Source organism: Rousettus aegyptiacus, unplaced genomic scaffold, assembly GCF_014176215.1.
Source record: "Rousettus aegyptiacus isolate mRouAeg1 unplaced genomic scaffold, mRouAeg1.p scaffold_m13_p_9, whole genome shotgun sequence".
Taxonomy (NCBI): domain Eukaryota; kingdom Metazoa; phylum Chordata; class Mammalia; order Chiroptera; family Pteropodidae; genus Rousettus; species Rousettus aegyptiacus.
Window position 1 is genome coordinate 101,524,772 of NW_023416312.1, and position 18,689 is coordinate 101,543,460.

General features: G+C 43.5%; 1 protein-coding gene across 8 annotated transcripts in view; it reads left to right on the forward strand.

Moving 5' to 3' along the window:
• Window positions 1-167: 167 nt before the first annotated feature.
• BRCC3 (BRCA1/BRCA2-containing complex subunit 3) overlaps window positions 168-18,689 on the forward strand; it is a 40,072-nt gene continuing 21,550 nt past the window's right edge. For 2 of the 8 annotated variants that reach the window (XM_016133471.2, XM_016133466.2), the window contains exons 1-5: window positions 169-367; window positions 1,105-1,121; window positions 1,829-1,883; window positions 7,528-7,647; window positions 11,279-11,366. In XM_016133471.2, coding sequence (XP_015988957.1) covers window positions 245-367; window positions 1,105-1,121; window positions 1,829-1,883; window positions 7,528-7,647; window positions 11,279-11,366 — 403 coding nt within the window. In that variant the 5' untranslated portion in view covers window positions 169-244. Of the gene's footprint in view, window positions 368-1,104; window positions 1,122-1,828; window positions 1,884-7,527; window positions 7,648-11,278; window positions 11,367-18,689 lie in introns of those variants that run through there. The other 6 variants (XM_016133464.2, XM_016133467.2, XM_016133465.2 and 3 more) reach the window with 6 other exon arrangements.

Sequence of the window (18,689 nt, forward strand, 5' to 3'; positions counted from 1 at the left end):
GCCTGACGCCCCGTCCGCGGCCGGCCACCGCCCTCCGCCCTCCGCCCCGACGGCCACGCCTGCCCAAACCGGCGCGGGCGTTTCCCAGGTGCCGCCGGGTCGCCCCGCCCCCGCCCAAGCCCCGCCCCCGCGCCGGCCCCGCCCGCGCTCCCCAAGCCCCGCCCCCGCGGAACCCGCGCGCTGGAGCTCGGGGTTGGCCAGGCCCGAGTGGGCCCGAGGCGGACTGGAGCAGGGTCGGACCAAGATGGCGATGCAGGTGGTGCAGGCGGTGCAGGCGGTTCATCTGGAGTCGGACGCTTTCCTCGTGTGTCTCAACCACGCTCTGAGCACAGAGAAGGAGGAGGTGATGGGGCTGTGTATCGGGGAGGTGAGTAGGTCAGTTAGCCTGGCCGAACCCTGCTCGGCAGTCCCAGCGTGTCCTCGGGTGGGTGCTAGCTGCGTCCGGGGCTGCGGAGGCCACAGGCACTCACATCCTTGGACGGGTGGTCCTGTCGCGGGGGTCCCGTATCCTCTGGTCGCTTGACGCTTTTTAAGCCACCCCTCCCCCGCAGTCCCCCAGCGACCCGCGTAAGCCTGGGGGCAGGGGGAGGGCTCGCTTTTTTTCTTACGGTCTCTGGCCTTTTCTTTAGATCTATTTATCACCCAAATAAATAGACCGAAACCGCGGTAGGCCAGGAAGACATTATAGCAAAATAGTGTTGCAGGAAGCGACACCCGAGTCGGTCATCTCCGTAAGCCCCTTCCTTTGCATTCCTCAGTCGCCTCCTCTCTCAGTAGGACATCGGTGTCTTAGGAAGCGACAGAGCACGATTGGGGCCCTTCGCCTCGCCTCCAGTCTTCCCTCTAGGACGCATTTTAAGTGTATCAAACAACCCAAGCGAGGAGAGGGCTTCAAAGACGCATAGGTTTTCCCTGCATTAAGTTGTGCAAAGGGGCGAAAGACGATGAGGAAATGGAGCTTAGTTTCCGGTCCGAAGGAAGAATTCTCCAGTTTTTCATGCCTGCGTACAGCAACACATGACTTAATTTTCGCGTAATCTGCATCCATATACATCAGATAAGCGTAATGTGATCAATAATGTTTTCTGCTCTTTCCCACTCTAGTTGAATGATGACACAAGGTAAGACTATATTTGTTTACTCATCTGTTGGTCTCTATGTCATTATTAACTCAGAATTATGCCGAGTTTGGCAATATTGTGTACGGGTTGTGTTTGAAGTTACCATTATCAGTCCGGAGCTCCCTCAGTGATACATTTTTGAATTCATCCCATCCCAGCCCTGAGGGTTGCTTTCAACCTTACTTCCTGGTAGGATTTTTCCATTGAGATATGCATGACCTTAGGTGAAAACCGCGGTGGAGGAAAGCCAAGATCATGAGTGAATTTGTGAAAGTTCTTACATAGAATTTCGTTGACCTATATGGCGCTGTTATTTTCCCTTTTCTTGCTCGATATTTTTTTGTTCTCTCCCCATCGAAATGACAATGAGGACTGATCATTTTCTTTATGGCAGGCAGTAGGCGCATTGAGATATTTCCCCCTATTGATTTATTTCTCCATCTGAATTGGCTCCTTCATCTCTCTGTCTTTCTACCTCTCCGTGGTGAGCCCTACAGTGATCTCAGAGATCCCTAGTAGCTTGAATGCTTGAGGTGGTAAAAACTTGGGGTTACTTTTATTTAACTTTGAGTACGTACTTCTCAAGCCCACCTCCTTAACGCCCAGGATTCTAGTTTAGCTCTAGCTTCAGTTTACTTTCCTTCCTTTTCCTTTCTCTCTGCTAAGCTTTTATTGTTCCCTTTTTTCTCCTAATTTATCTGCAAAAGGAGTGACTCCAAATTTACATGTACGGGAACTGAAATGCGCACACTTGCTGAAAAGGTACGCATGCTAGAATTTTGCATGACCGAAATTTGCAGCTGGGGAGGGATTTCTGTGCTCTGTTTGATGAACTCAGCCAGGGATTAGTCCTGTTTGTTTAGGGACACGTTTGGGGCTGGGTGGGGTGTTCACTGTAGTAAAATCAGATGAAGAATCTACTCACTAGGAATGGGACCTACTTTTCTGTTCTTAGTAGCAAATTATCGCTACTCTATCAAGATGAGTAATCACTGTCAGCTCTCCTTCTGCCTGTCGTTTGGCTGGTTCATATCATGGTTATCTTTTTTCTGGAGTCCTAGTACCCACTCAGGTGACCCATTTCTTCTTACAGGCAAACTAGCACGACTTTCTCTTTTCTGGTCTGTTCTAGCCTTCATGGTCTATTTTGATGCTTCTCAGCCTAATCGTTGTATAGGAACAGGTAATTTTTTCCCTAATATGGTACAGACCAATGCTTCTGTAAAAGACAATGCAAATAAATTATGTCCTCTCCTCCTGCCAAGCAGATGATGGAGGCTATAAAAGCAACAACTCCATGTATCTATTACCCCTTTATACAAACTCGCCCATGTTAACCACTTTGCCTGCTTTCTTCCCATATCAAGGAAAGAAGTCCACATTCCATCCACAGCTGCAGCTTCTTCAAAGACCTCGCTTATCCAAAATCTGGTATCTCTTCTAAGAGTCTTCAACCTTTGCTTGTCACGTGGCTCTTTTCCCTTAGGATATAAATGTGCTTCAATTACTCTCATTTTTAGAAAGGAAAAGAAAAACCACTTCTCGATCCTCTGTCTTCCTGTGGTCACTACTTTTTTTATCCTTCATTTAATAGCCAGACTTCTTAAAAGAATAGGCTGCAATCATAATTTCTTTACCTTCTCCATTCAAACCCACCAAGGTCTGGCTTCCAGTTCTGCCTCTCCAGCCACCTCTGCATTGCTCCATCTGCAGATTATTTCTTGGTGGTGCGTACTTTAATCTTTCTCTTCGGAACTCAGAACTCTCATAGTTTTTGTTTGTTTTGTTTTTGCTGTATCTCCCTGATCTTCCCCCTTCTTTTTTGGATGCTTCCTCCTCTGCCTATGCATTAAATATTGCTAATCTCCAAGTTTCTGCCTTGGCCTCCTTCTCTTTCCAGAATGTCTTCCTAGGCAGCATCACCTTGCTGTGGCTTTAGACATCATTGTGGTTAGAGATACCTGTCTTCAGAGTCTTTCTATAATACTCACTGTGTGGCTTTTGGGCATATTACTTTGCATCTACCACTCTGCTTTCTTTATCTGTAAAACAGAGATAATGACAGCCACCAACCGCATAAAATTGTTGGGAGAGCTGGATCTGGGTAATGTATGTAAAACACTCATCTGTAAAATGGATATAACAACAGTACCAACCTCACTGGGTTACTGGGGAAGTTAAATTAATATGTGGAAAAGCACTTTTACAAGTGCCTGTCACATGGCAGGCAGCCAATAAATATTGGCCATTCTGACTGTTGTCGTTATTGCCCAAGGGATGCTGGTTGGTATAAATTACCCCAAGCTCTAGAACTTTATACTCGGCTGCCTGCTGGACATCCAAGTTTAGCTAGACACGGGCATCTTAAAGTAACATGTTCAAAACTGAACCTTTCCTCTTCCTCCAGCCCGCTCCTTTACTATTCCTCTTGTCACTGTTGTTCCCAAGCCTGGCTGCACCTTGGAATCACCCACTAATCTTTACAAAATCCTGATGCCGACTCAGTCAGTCTGGGATGAGACTTGAGAGGCAGAATTTTGAAAAGCTCCCTGAGTGATGCTAACGTGCAGCCAAGTTTGAAAACCACCGCCTACTGTTCAGAACCGTTCACCTAGATTGCTTTCGTATTTGTTTTCAACGCTTCATCCCAATTACCGCTACCTGATTTGAGGTCCTTATCCCTTCTTTCCTCGAATGCTGGGTTTGCCTCTTCACTGGTCCCCTTGCCTCGAGTCTCTCTCGCCTCTAGTTCTTTCTTCGTACAGCTGAGGATGTGTTTTTGGGAACATAAGTCTGATACATCTCTGTTTAAAATCCAGTGGACTTCCCATTACCTTTAGGACAAGTCTCATTGGTGAAGCGTCCAGGGCCTGTCATGATCTCATTTCTGTTTATTATCTCCTTATATTTCTTTACCTGGATCCAAGTTCTAACCAGGGTAAATGATGCCAGTTTACAGTGAAGTATGTGCTGGTTTACTCCTTGTGTGTGTGACTGTTACTCACGGACTGATTGGCTAACCGCTTATCCCTTGCAGTCCAGCCCAGGTGCCACCTGGCTCCTTTAAGGGACTGACCTGTCGGCTAGGTTAGAGAACCTCTTTTGCGCTACGCTAGCCCTTTGTATCTATTACAGTACTTATATGTTTTGGCGTAGTCCTGGACATGACTTCTGTACCCTGTGTATTACTTAGGCCATTTTACAGTGCCTCCCATAGAGTATGTCCTCAACGAACGCATGTTGCGTGAATGAATGACATCCCCTATAATAGAAGGTTAGTCTTACCTGCTTGTCACCCATAGAGAGCCATGCTAGGGGCCACACATTTTCTGGAAAGGGCCAGATGGTAAATGTTTTTAGCTCTGCGGGCCATGCAGTTTCTGTTGCAGTTGCTTAGCTCTGCCATTGTGACACAAAAGCAGCTACAGTACATAAGGGAGTGAGTGTTGGCAGACTCGGCCTGACGGAGGCCAGGTGGGCCACGGTGTGCCGGCCCTCAATGTATAGCAGGACGCAGGAGCCAAAGGGACTGGGTTTTGGTGCCTTAATTCCAGGGTGGAGGGGCCGATATAGCCAAGCTGGAATATCTTATTTCTTATGTGACAATGACTATAACAGTCTTCCTCAGGCCCTTTAGCTGTCTGTGGCTCTCAGGGACATCTGTCAGGCCTTCGCAGCCTTTACTTAGGCTCATTTCATTTTTCATCTATTCCTGGGCTGGTCTCGCCATCCCAACCTGAACTTTTGCTCACTCCTCTTAGGTACTGAAACCTCCGACTAGTGAGAGAATATCGGGAAGAGGGGATGTAATTAACCTGGGCATCAACCCCTAAAATACATTTCCAGTCTTAATGACATAATCTTATTTTTTAGAAGTCCATTTCCTCATCTCGAATTCTGTGTCAATTTGTACCATCTAAATTAGATATTAAACTGCATGGGTTCAGCGTTCTTATCTTTTCAGTGGTGACGTGGCATAGCTTTTCCCATTTTATTTTTAGTCTCTCTGCGTACTAATATTTAAAGTGTGTCTCTTATTAGCAGCATGTTTATTTGCAAATCCACTCTGATAAGCTTTTTAATTGGAGTATTTAGTCCAATTACATTTAATGCAGTTATTGGTATGGGTGGGTTATAGCTGCTATCTTTTTGCTTTGCATTTGATCCACTTCCTCATTTTATCTTTTTCTCTCCTTTCTTGCCTTCTTTTGCAAGAATCAGATATGTCTTATTATTCCACTCTGGTCATTAATGAGTTATAACATTCTTTGCCTTCCTTTCAGGGGTTATGCTACATGTTACAATATACGTACTTGGTTTGTTCATCTCATGCAAATGACTATTTCCACCATTATCAGGGCTTATCCCTGATAATACTGGAACCTAAGAACACTTAATTTCATTTACAGCCACCCACCTTTTGGATTACTGTCATCGTGCTTCTTAGTTCTACGGATACCTTATGACCCACGGGATATTGTTATTACTGTTTTACACAATTGGTATTCGTTGGTATTTACTCACAAATTTTACCCTTCACAGTGTTCTTCATTCTTCCCGAGATTTTCCTTTTGCCAGAAGAACTGTCTTTAGTATTTCTGTGCTGGTAATAAATTCTTTAAGTTTCTCATGTCTGAAAATATCTTCATTTTGCCTTCAATTCTAAAGGATGCATTCTTTGAATACAGACATCTCAGTTGACCAAGCTTTTCATTTTGCATTCTAATGTGTTACCTGATTCTCTTTAGCCTTCGATTGTTTCTGTGGAAAAGTCAGCTCTGTGTCTTGTTGCTCCTCGGAAGGTCAAGTGTCTTTCTATCTCTGCTTTTGGTTTTCTGTATCATATACTCTGTGCCCGCCAGCCACTGTATGGTAGCTGGGGATAAAAACAGCTAAAGCACGTTCCTTGCCCTTAAGGATCTTGCATTCTAGTAGAGGAAAAAGTTGTGTCAACAAATAGAAGACAACAGGATGCAAGCTCTAGCAAAGATGTATATGTGTACTATTTTAGAAAGACTTATGGGAAGGGAGAATGATTAATTCTTTAGAGGATGAGCATGTAAAGGCTAAGCAGAGGGGATTTGAAGGCTGTGAAAGAGTTCACCAGGTAGAGAGAGGCACGAAAGGGGACCACATTTCAACCTCAGCAGCCACATGTGCATAACGGCTGCTGTGTCGCACCGTGTGGGTCTATAGCTTAGTCCCAAAGTCTCCTCTCAGATTTCACCCTTGTCCCCGCAACATCTGGCAGTGCCACACCTGTCTCTTCCCCTGAAACTTTCGAACCCTTTCATTGTTCTGGTTTTGACTCCTCTGTCTGCCTTCCTGGCTCCTCTTATTGTCACCCCTCCTTGACGTGGGTACCCCCCATCCTTGATTAAGGCCCAGACCTCTGTTCCCTGTCCCCATACTATGCCTTGCCTTTATGACATCCCCTCTTCCCAGATCAGCGCATCCGAAAACATGCTCATCTTCCTTCCTTCCAATCCTTTCTACACTTAGATCTCCGCCTCCCATGTTTCACGACGTCAACCTTGAACCTTTAGAGTCATCCTTGACGATTGCCCGCCCTCTGTCACCCATGGTCCATAAGCTACCAAATCTTGTGGGTTCTTCCTCGGTAATGACTCTCAAATATGTTTCTTCCATCTCGGCTATCCACTCACTCCACTACTTTATCATTACTGCGCGTCCGGGCTATCTGAAATAATTTCCTTCCATCCAGTTCATCCTGCAGATCATGGCTTGGCATTTCGGGCCCTGTACATTTTTACTTTAACCCTCTCTCTTAGCCTCGCTGTCTGCCGTTCCACCTCCAGTTCTGTATGTAAATCAGTTGGTCAACTTGTCTCCCAAACATGTCACTTGTATCGATTTGACATCTACAGAAATTCAACCTACACACACAGACACACAGTGCTATCAGGAAATACATATGCTCCTCTGCCTTTTCTATGAAGATTTTTTTTCCCTTAAACTGATTCCTTTCCTCTGATCTCCTGTAGCATTGATTTACTGCACTATTTTAGTGTCATTTCAGGTGTGATACTTGCTGCTCAACCAAACTGTTAGTATTTTGAGCACTTGGGTTGCCAGACTCTGACTTGTATTCTGCTGTGTGACAGTGTCTTGCACATTGTTGTGAATCAGATGATTATTAGCTGATCATTCAAAAAGTGCTTCATCGGCCTAAATATTAGCCTTTGTATTTTTGTTGTTTTGAAATGTCTTTGTTGAGCTTGGATGTCTTTTATTTGAAACATTCCATGATTCATGAGAATAATGTCAGTTTTCTAAAATGTTATCTTTCACCCGATAATATGTCATGCAGTACAATTCTCTAATTGCAGGGAGATAGGTTATTGGAGAGAGACAGAAGTAAACATTTCTGTGGCTTTTCCTTTAGGTTGACACCGTCAGAATTGTTCACATTCATTCTGTCATCATCTTGCGACGTTCTGATAAGAGGAAGGATCGAGTGGAAATTTCTCCAGAGCAGCTGTCTGCGGCCTCAACTGAGGCAGAGATATCCTTACTGGTTGATAAGAAGCTTTCACGCGCCGTGGGGCTGCCAGCCCAGCTTCCTCTGTCCGTTGCCTTAGGCTGCTTGAGCTGTCACACCTTTCCAGTGACTCTTTCCCAGTTTTCAAATTTACCCCTCAGATCCAATTGCTTGCTTAATCAGAATGTTTGTCTCTTTCCCCTATTGCGTGGCTTTTATTGGAAGAATTAGAAATTACTGCTTTTCCTGCTCTTAAATGCCAGAAGATCCCAGGGCCAAATCCTGTGACCGCAACCTCTACGAGAAGTGATTCCCTTCCTCCTCCGTACCCAGCCCCTGCCCCTGCCCAGGCCTCTCTGCACCCTTCCCCATTTAATTTCCAGGTTTTATACTGTCTCTGTCTCTATTGTTTGGAAAGATTCGAGGCTGCCTCTCAAAAAAACAACAATGCCAAGAACTGAATGCAATCAATATTCCATGTTAAATGCAACCAGACACTGAGCAAATGGGACATCTGCTTCCTATGATCTGGACCCCAAACCTCAGCTAGAGCAAGCTAACTTTGCGGAAGGGAGTCTTAGTTTTCTTATTGTTCTTCTGGATTAAGTTAATCTCGCAATCACTTGAAAAGTAACTTTTAAAAACAGATAGTATGTATACAGTGTATAAACTCGAAAAGAAACAGAAAGTTACACAACATAAGTATCTTTCTCCAACTTCTCTGCCCAAGTTCCTATCTCCCCTCCCTGGACACCTAACCGAGGTTATCAGTTTTCCATGTGTCCTGACAGCCGGAATCTGTGCACAGAGAAACACGAATGTTTTCTTTTTCTAGAAGTCTTAGCACATACTGCATTTCACACGCGTGCGTGTGTGCATCTGTAGGATCAGTTCCTGGAGGCGAATTGCTGTGGCAAAGGCTGTCCGTACTAGTGGTGCTACCTGCTTTACCAAGTGGTGCTACCACCTGCCGTTTACAGGTAAACAGCTCTACCTGTTTTACTCGAGCAGTGCGCAAGAGTGCCCATTGCCCTGCATGCTCGTGAACACCGTGTATCATCCTCAGAGTTTTGTTTTTGGGCTACGAGGCTCTGGTAGATCCAAATTTTTAATTGTTGCCTATCTGATGGGCAAAAAATTGTGCCATACTCCTTACCACTTTAATTAGCATTTTTCTCATTATGAGGAAATTCGATCAGCTTTTAATTTTTAAGAATCATTTGTATTTTTCTCTGAACTATCTGGTTATTTCCTTTGCCCATTTTTCTATTGATTTGGAGAGCTTTTTCTTAAGAATTTATAGGCACTCTGTAATGTTTAGAAAATTAGCTCTTTCTGATAATGATAGTGATTTTTCTGAGCTTATTCATGCTGTGTGCGTGTGTGTTTTTTCCAATCAAATTATCGTGTCTGCATTTTTATATAATCACATGCTTCAGTGTCTTTTTATGGGGCATACCTTTTTTAAAACTATTTGTGAGTAATTAGAGATTCATTGGCAGTTGCAGAAATAGTGTAGAAATGCCTGCGGACCCTTCCCACAGTTTCTCTGAAGGTTACATCTTACAGAATTTACAGTATAATGCGGAAAGCAGGAGGTGGGTATCGATACAGTATGTGTTGTTCTCTGCCATTTTGTCGCATGCGTAGCACCACAGCAGTCAAATGTAGACCTGTTCTGTCACCATAAAGGTCTACCTCCCGTACCACCTGTATTGTCCACCCCCTCCCCACAAGCCCTGGCAGCCACCCCTCGGTTCTCCAGCTCTATAATATTGTCATTTCGAAAATGTTTGATAAATGGAATCATGTAGTAGGTGACTATGTAAGATTGGCTTTTTTTTTCACTCTGCCCCTCGCCCCATTCCTGCCTTAGATGCCAATCGTCGATTCTCCATCTCCTCATCGTGGGTCGGGTTTCCTGCTTCTCCCAGGCCCGGTAATTTTAGATCGGATGCCAGACGTGATTTTCCCTTGGGTGCGGGATATCTTCGTAGGCCTAGACATATTGGGGGGCTTTGTTCTGGATGCTGGAGACAGCTGGATGCTTTAGAGTCTGGCTCTGAAGATTTGCTACGTGGGTCCTCTCAGAGTTGGAGTCCTTTTTCTCCGCACTACCGGGGCAAGACCCTCCTGGGCCCTCTGCCCGATGCCTCCCGAATTGTGAGGTTTGCCATTCTGGCCGGTGGGGACTGCCGCTGGTCCCCGTCCCGCTCGAGCGCTGGGCATCGTCACCTTTCATCCTCTCGGGCGGTCCTCCCCCCGGCCTCGAGCAGTTTCCTCACGCGCTGTGCTGGTCAGGGGTCCTCCTCCCGGAATAGTCAGCGGGACCTCTGCGGACACGAGGGTCCTCTCCCCCTGCCGCTCCCTGGCTCCCTTCTCCCGCTCCTCTGCCCCCAGCTCCAGCTGCCGAACTGTCTAGTCCATCTTCTAAATGCAGGAGGCTGGCTGGGCTCTGCCTCAGTTCCCCTTCCTGCTCTGTGGTGGGAAGTTTTCCCAAAGGCTCACCTCGCTTGTTTCCCATCTTCTGGCCTTCCTGTTTCATATCTGTTATTCATTTCGTTTCTTTGTTTGTTTCAGGCAGGAGGATAAGTCCAGTTCTCGTTAATCCATCTCAGAAGCAAAAAGCCCATTCATTGGTATTTAAATAAACAACCCAAAACAGACTTTGCCAAAATAAAATTCCCAGAACATTAACTATAGAAAAGATGTTTATTATTGTGATTATATAGCATGACTTCAAAGTGAAACGAGTCCATTCCCCAAATGGATGGACGCACCGTTTCACATTAATGCACTTAGACATGAAAATGACCGTCAAGCGTTTACTGGGTGCCAGGCACGAGGCTTCATGAGCTGGAACCCCCCTAGTCCGCAGCTGAAGAAATGGGTTTAGAGAAGTTAAGTGGCTTCTTTTGGCGTTTGAAAATAAAAAAGTTACTTTAAAGTATTCTTTCTCAGACTTAGTCGTATATCAGGATGACTACGTTTTAATGTCATTTGCTAGAAAACAAGCCAGCATTTCACAGTTTAGCAGCAGCAGAAGGGGACAGAGAGCTTCTTATCTCTGAGTTCAACTCCTTTCTCAAGTTAGAGCCACAGAGTTATGGGAAATTTTTATTTCTAGGACAAAGGAAGAAAATAATCTTTTGTGGGATACTTCTAGACAAATGGTGAGACTAAACTATAGGTCTTTGTTCATTTGGTTCTGAAACTACCCTAGTTGTTGTTGACAGTGGCCGCCTACCAAAGAGAAATCAAATGAATTTTGAAAATCTTGTATTTCTTTTTCAAAAATAGGAGTAGGGTGGAGCTAGAGAGAGGCTAGAAGAGTACTCAAAATGTAAATGACTTGCAAAGATTCAGAAAAGTTTTTCATGTAGCACAGTGATAAGTATTTGAATAATCAAACAGCCAAATTGGAATAAGAGACTGTGATGATATGGTAATGGAAACAGAATGGGTTCCATTTAAAAAAAAGAACCCCTCTGGTTTTAAATGGGAAGTCTAGGAAATTCCAGGTATCAGTCTTATTTCATTCTTTTATTGACAATAAATTGTAATGGGTTTGTTTTAAACCTCGGGATACTTTCTAAGCCCTTATTAACATCACAGATTTCATTCCCACAAGTTGAAAATACCTTGACAGACACACAGGTTGGCGGAACTGACAGGTCGGCCCATGAGAGTCGTGGGCTGGTACCATTCCCATCCTCATATTACTGTCTGGCCTTCGCATGTTGGTAAGTATCACGGGATTGCAATGTTTATTGTTTTTAGAAATGAATATAATTTTCCTTCCCCATCGCATGAGCTGTGGTTATGTTAACCTGAAATTTATCCTTAAGCAGGTGTCCTTATTTTTATTTTGCTGTGTTTTAAAAGTAAGGATATATGTCATATGGATTGATTGTTTTTAATAGAAAATTTCAGCACCGCATTTTTGATTATTCAGAAAATCAAGATTAAAGCCTTGCAATGGGCTTATATATATATATATATATATATATATATATATGTATGTTTGTAGATATATATATATACATACATACATATAGATATAGTTTACACATATATTTCTGTGTGTGTATGTATGTATGTATATATATGATATATATAGATATAGTTTATATATATTTCTCTGTGTGTGTGTGTGTGTGTGTGTGTGTGTGTGTGAACTTTAACCAAAAGTTGCTGGTTGCTGAATACTACTGTCCAATACACTCCCATTGGTGTGAAGGGTAAAATTTACCAAGCTGGTGTTCACAACTCTGTCACGCATTCCATCCTAGCTGTCGGGACTCTCAACCTACCTCCACACTCCTAATCAGTATAATGTTACAAAAATGTCCCCCCCCTTTTGTATCTTTACCTCTTTGCCTTAATCATGGTCTCTTTTCATCTCTACCTGACTCGTGAAAGAAGTAGAATAACTTGAGCAAAGTAAAATAACGTCCTTGAGCATTTAACTATGTGCTGCTGGTTTATGAACGTTTTCTTGTCTAATCCTCATGGTAAGCCTGTCAGTTAGAACTCTCCCCCACGTTGTAAATAGAGGCTCACAGGCTTAACTCAGCAGCAGAGCTGAGGTTCGAACCCGGGTCTGCGTTCCAAGTCTGTGCTCCTTCCACAGCGATGTTCTATTTGTAGTCATAGGGGCTTGAGTTGATCCCACATTCTCCGTTCATCTACGCTGTGACACGAAGGCAGAGACACAGCAATGCAGTCTCAGGCTCTCATAGCAGATGAGTGGCCCTGTATGGCAGAGTCGTGACTCCGCGTGTGCGGAGGAATACTTCTCAGAGTCAGCTGGGAGAGTCTTTGGAAAACATACCCGCCCTAAATTCATCTTTCCCAGCCTGGACCCGCTGCAAGAACCTCTGGGAGGGCGCCCTGGGTGGCTTGACTGGTGCGTAGCCCCGAGTCGATCCCTGATTCAGAGTAAGGGGGCTGGTGCACGGCGCCGTTTCTTGCTGGTGCAAACTCACACCTGACCCGCTTGACATAACACCGGCGTCACCAAGATGTCCTGTGTTAACACACAAAAAAGTATCATCAGAGCAGCATTTTCAATGGAAAAAAAAAGTTTGAAGCTGGAACGTGCGATAACAAGCACAGAAGTGTTTTTAACTTTTATTCTGACATATTTTGAGGGTTAAAGTTGGCGAAGATGTACAAAGAATTCCTGAATACTTTCCCTAGGTTTGTCAAATGTTGACATTTCCCAGCATTTGCTCTGTCGTTCTCTCTCTCTACATGTGTATATGTAGGTGTGTGTATCTGAGTGTAATTTTTTTCCTGAAGTATTTGAAAGTAAGTCATAGACACTATTCTCTTTTACCTAAATACTCTTTGTTGTGAATTTCCCAAACACAACGATATTATATAACTACGGTGCCTTTATTAAAATTGAGAAATTAACATTGCTATAATATTATTTAAATTACTGACCTTATTTCAATTACTGACCTTTTTCAGATTCTCTAATTGGCTCACTAATGTCCCAGTAAAGGTGGTTTTTATAGCTATAAATGTATTCCTGCCAAATCTTCATATCACTGAATAAATTCAGTGTTTGACTGCACCTAACTTTTACTCCATAAAAACAGCTGTTGTTTCCCTGCCACCATCAACACTAAAATCAGTTTGTCCTCAAATTTCTCCTATTATAGTGCCAAAGGCCAGAAAGAAATAAGTGGAGCGTGGGTCCCTGAACAACTCTTGTCACTATGGTAATACGTTAGAATGGAGAAGATATAAAATTTCGTGGTAAGAAAAACACTCCATAAGGACTCGGGAGAAAAACATTATCAGTCTCTGAAGTGGACCTCCCGAAAGGTGCTCCACACAGGAGCAGAAGGTTCAAGCCCATTAAACAAGAACCCTGGGAGGCATTTGCAGTGCAGCGATAAGAGCAGTTCGGAAAACAAGGATCCTGCAGAATGTAACTAGGAAAAAAATCAGCTCTAGGTCCCGAAATGATTAAAGAGCCAAATGAAAATAATTCAGCACAAAATAATCTGGGGACTGGAACACTGAGTTCTTACCCAGAAATAATAAGACGTAAGTGGGTGAGCAAAAGGAACAGATGAGAGAAAATGTAATCAAAGCTGTGCTCAAAGACACTTCTAATACTGTTAAGGTTTTTAAACGGAATATAGGAAGTTCAGAGAGTTATCAGACCATGCCGGTTGGGAACACGAGCTTTGGGTTCCACTAGGCAATAGGTCTGTGTTAGAATCTCGTTTCAGTCGCTAATTGACAAGAGCTTTTAGCCTCTCTCAGCCTGCAGTTACCTCTCTGACAGAAATAGAGAATAGTATCTCTCAGAGTCATTAGGAGCAGTATATGAAGTCGTGTATATGGCATTTTGTCCCATGCTTATCACAGTACCAAGGATGGACACCAAAGCATTTATTTGGAAAACTGGAGGACACACGCGCACACACACGCGTGAGCACACACACACACAGTATGATTAGATGTCTAAAATTGAAGGGCAGGCAACATTGGAAGGATTAAGAATACCTCAGGTCTCTCAACCGAGATCTCAAAATATTTGCAGTAATAAAACTACAGATAGGACTAAAAAGAAAATAATCTCCCAACTAAGCTGGTGTTCGTGATGAAAAGATTATTCTGGATTCCCAGAGCCTGTGGGACTTTGTAGATGCAAAATAGGTTCAAGAATTGAGTCAGATGGGCCCTGTATTAGCAAGCCTTGGGGGGAGGGGAATGAGAGGTGAATAAAAACGGGTAGATTCCTGTTCTTAATAGGAAAAGACTTCTAAGCTATGTTAAAGAATGACAAGGGAGAAGGAGTGAATTTTTTTTCCATTAAAGAAAAGGTAGGGAGGGATAATGTGTGTGTATGTGTGTGTGACAAATTTTAATGCTTTTTATAATAACGATTAGTAGAATTAAGTTCTATTGAGTTAAATAAGATAGTGTTCTAAACACATTTTAAAAATATTATTACATAAACAATTATTCAAATTTACTGGCTACCTGTATGGAGTAATAATCATCATGATTTCTGCTATCTTGAACCTTATGATTTTGGGGGGAAGAAAAACTAAGTGCTGAGGGGAAAACAAAGAATAATAACGATAAGGAAGAAATAGAACATTTTCCCGGCCAATTTAAAAAGGGTAAGCACCTGTAAAAATAAAAGCGTCAGGATTAAGATATAATAATATGTCATTAAAAACAAGCTACAAACCTGAAGACTCGAACAAGACGTAACGGGCTAGGTCAAGCTGTATGGAGAAGATAAACGTGGCAGTTACAGGATTAGCAAAGGATGAGTGAGAGAAGGGAGGAGATCCTGTAATAAAGGCACAGTACATAAACTCTAACCGTGTTAGTTCTGTTCCCCACCATAGCGATAAACTGTACAAAGGATGGTTTTCCACATAAGGAATGGAAACTCTAGCAGAAGTAGAAGAGCTTGACAACCCATTTTCAGAATCTTATTCATTCCTTCAAGAGTACAAAAGTGAGTGTTTTGGCTTTGGGTTGGTTTGCAAAGGCGGGGGCTCCGGGAGTCAGGCACCCACCCTAAGACTTTAAAACTCGATTTTAAAAGCTTAGACTTACAGAAAAATTGCAAGAATAGCATCAAGAAGCAGATTTGACAGTTAACCTTTTGCTAAATGAGTTTTATCACTTCCTGTGTGTTAGCCCCCAACACACACACTGGTTGAGAGCAACTTATTTCTCCAGAACAAGGCTGTGCCCATCCCTAACCACAGTGCAGTTATTAAAATCAGTAAATTTGGCATTGACATAATCCGATTACGTGACCTACAGACGTTTTGCAAGTTTTGCCAGTTAGCCCGGTTCTGTCCTCTATTACAGTTTTTCCTTTCCAGTCCTGGATCCAGCCTCAGCTCATGCCTGGCATTTAGTCTCGTGTCGTTTTAGTCTCAAGCTGGACCTGTTTCTCGTTGCCAAAGCGCTTAACTTCCCACTTCCTCATTCACTTCCTACTTGAGTAGAGGAAACAGGAGCCGTTGGAAAGCATTTTCTCCATTTCTCTTTATTCACCTGCTTATCACCGAGTCCATGTTCTCCTTCTCCCTCCTTCCAGTAGAGACCGTGTCCTTTGCCTTAGCTAATGCCCAGCCGTCCACTCCTCTCAGGTTTTGCCTCCTGTGCTCTCAAGACCCTTACAACCCTTCACGATGCTTCTCTCTGCTGCGTCTCTACCCCTTTCCACTGCACTGGATTCGCCCCATCATTTATTCCTTCAGCGAATAAGTTTGAGTGTCCGCTATGCATCTGACCATCTTCAAGATGCTGAGGATGAGGTGGTGAAGGAGGGAGTCATGATCTCTACCTTGATGAAGCTTCCAAACACGCTCATACCTCACATGTGGAAGAAAACACGACAGAAGACAACTTATCCCCTTCACACCATACTCAAAGAGATAGTTACACTTACGCTTCCTCGCCATTCACCCACACCCGTCACCTCATTCTAGTCTGGCTTCTAGCCCATCACTGTTGAAGTGGAACTTGCTAAATCATCAGTGACATCCATGTTGAAAGTCTAGTGACCATGTTAAGTCTGCAGCTCGTGTAGTAGCATTTGACCCTACAGCTGCTCCACTTAAAGGACACTTCCCAAGCAATCAATGCATGGCTCTCAAGGGAAGAAGCTAAGCTGCGGCTCAGAGTCAAAATACAGTGTCCAAAACCAGAGGGCTAACGTAGATGACTCAGTGTCTGAACTGAGGTTCGTATGACTTGGGGGCCCGGGTGTTGTCTAGCGTGCTGCTTGGACCGGTTAAGTGGGAATGCAATTTATGAAAGTAGGAAATGCAGGAAGCATAGGTTTGGTGATAGGGAAAGAGATAGTTGAGTCACGTCTTACCAGCACAATTAAATTAACCTGAATTTTACCAATATATGATTTACAAAAGAAAAATAGTGATTTAGGCAGTGCAGGCTATTCGTACATCTTCTGAGACTGGGCACTAGTTTTAAGTGACTCTCATACTCACTTTATTGTCCTTTTAAGTCACATTAAAACAAGAAATGTGCCTGTTGCTATCGTCCTCATTTTAAGACCTCAATTCTTTCAGATACAGTGAGGTCATTGGCACTACTATAAACAGTGATGTCACAGTGTGTTAATTTATCACCAAAATTGGTGGGTCACATCAGCCTCCCATGGCAAATAGAGGCAGCAATTCGAATTAAGCAGTTTTCTCTAACCGATCATTTTAATAAATTACATTTTCCCAAACAAGCATTCTGTCCTGGAGGTTGCAAGTCAATACTCCTTAGACTTCTTATAAACAATTTTTTAATATAATACATTTGTAAGGCTCTTCTTAGCAAACAGACCCAGACGGAAAAACTGTTAGGGCAAAATATAGAATAAGTGAAGGCTAAACTAAAATTTTATTGTAATGCTTGTATTCTCAAACCATTTGTATATGTCGTCTCCCATTCTTTTAAAACTCTTTATTACCATCTGGGGTCTGTGGTTTCTGTTTCAGGAAAAAGTTTGATCAGGAGTAAATGAAAGAATGTGGTGTTTAGACTATTCTGTTTTCACACCAGGAAGTGGGAGGGACGATTTTGTTGTCCCTTCAGACCGTTTTATTGTCCTACACTTCTCATAACTGTGAACATTTCCTCTCAGGCAAACTACTTCATAGGGTGATCAACTGAAGAAAAAAATGATGTGTTCTGATGCTGAAAGAAACACTGGACAGCGCATTTGCAGAACATTCTCTTGGATGGCAGTAATATAAACTAAACCAAACTGTAGCTTACGGGTTTGGGTTTGGCATTTATGCCGTAATGTAAAGCAGGGTGAGGGGAACGGGGAGTGTCTGCAGGGTGGGCGTGGGGTTTACATTTTAATTAATGTGGTTAGGTCTCACTGAGAAGGTAACAGTTAAGCAAAAACCTGGAGGAAGCGAGGGAGTTGGCCCTGCAAATATCTGGGGGAAGAGCGTTCCAGGCAGAGGAACAGCCAGTGCAAAGTCCCTGAGGACGAGTGTGCTTGGAGTGTATGAAGACAAGCAAGGAAGCCAGTATGGCTGGAGCCGAGTGGCGGAGGGGGAGTCATAGGAAATGGAGACAGGGAAATAATGGGGTGCCAGCAAATATGGAGGCCATTGTAGGCCGCTGTGGATTCTAACTTTTAAGCGAAACTGGGAGCCATTGTAGAGTTTTCAGGAGAGGCATGACATGATCTGGCTTCAATTTGTGCATGGGGAGAGAATGAACTGTTTGATTTTAGATATGTTCAAATGTCCATCAGGCAAATGACACTCACATAGACTGGCTGGGGTCTGAGCTGTCTGTGATCAGCGAGATAAGCAGCTTAATGCTGAACCTAAATCATCTACAGCACTGAGCACGTACTTTATTTTGGCTTACATTTTTTTCCCTTAAGAGTTGATCAATGAAGGAAGCAGTGTATTGATTCACATTCCCTCTCAAGCTCTTATCTCCTTGTGAACAGTTAACAAATAGTTCATAGATCTGCTACTCTGTGTAGCACTGTATTAAGATAACGAAGTCAAAGCATTGGGTAGACAATTAGATATACAATTCTGGAATTTGGAGGAGAAGTCTGAGACTACAGAGTTTATTGGGTGTGAGTTGGGAGTGGCCAGTGTAGAGATGAGAAATGAAGCCATGGAACCAGATGAAATCCCCCGGGGAGTGAAGAAGACTGAGAAGACTGAGCTGAGGGCGTGCCAATATTTGAAGGGTAGGAAGATGGGAAGGATCCAGCAAGAGAATGGCGATCAGCCCAGAAGAAGACAGGTGGGAAGAGTCAGAGTGTGAGGCCAAGTGAAGACGGCGTTTCAAGGAGGGAGCAATCGGGTAATTCGAGGACCAAGAAGAGATCATTGGTGATCTTGACAAAAGCACCTTGGGTGGGATGGCGTGGGCATCAGACTCAGCAGTTCGTCAACAATGGTCGTGGGTGAAACGGGATGGAACAAATGCTTACGAAGTACCTTGGACGTGTTAGGCATCGTGCTAAAATAGCTTTCATGTTTTAAAATACAACGCCCTGTGAGAGTAGGGATGTT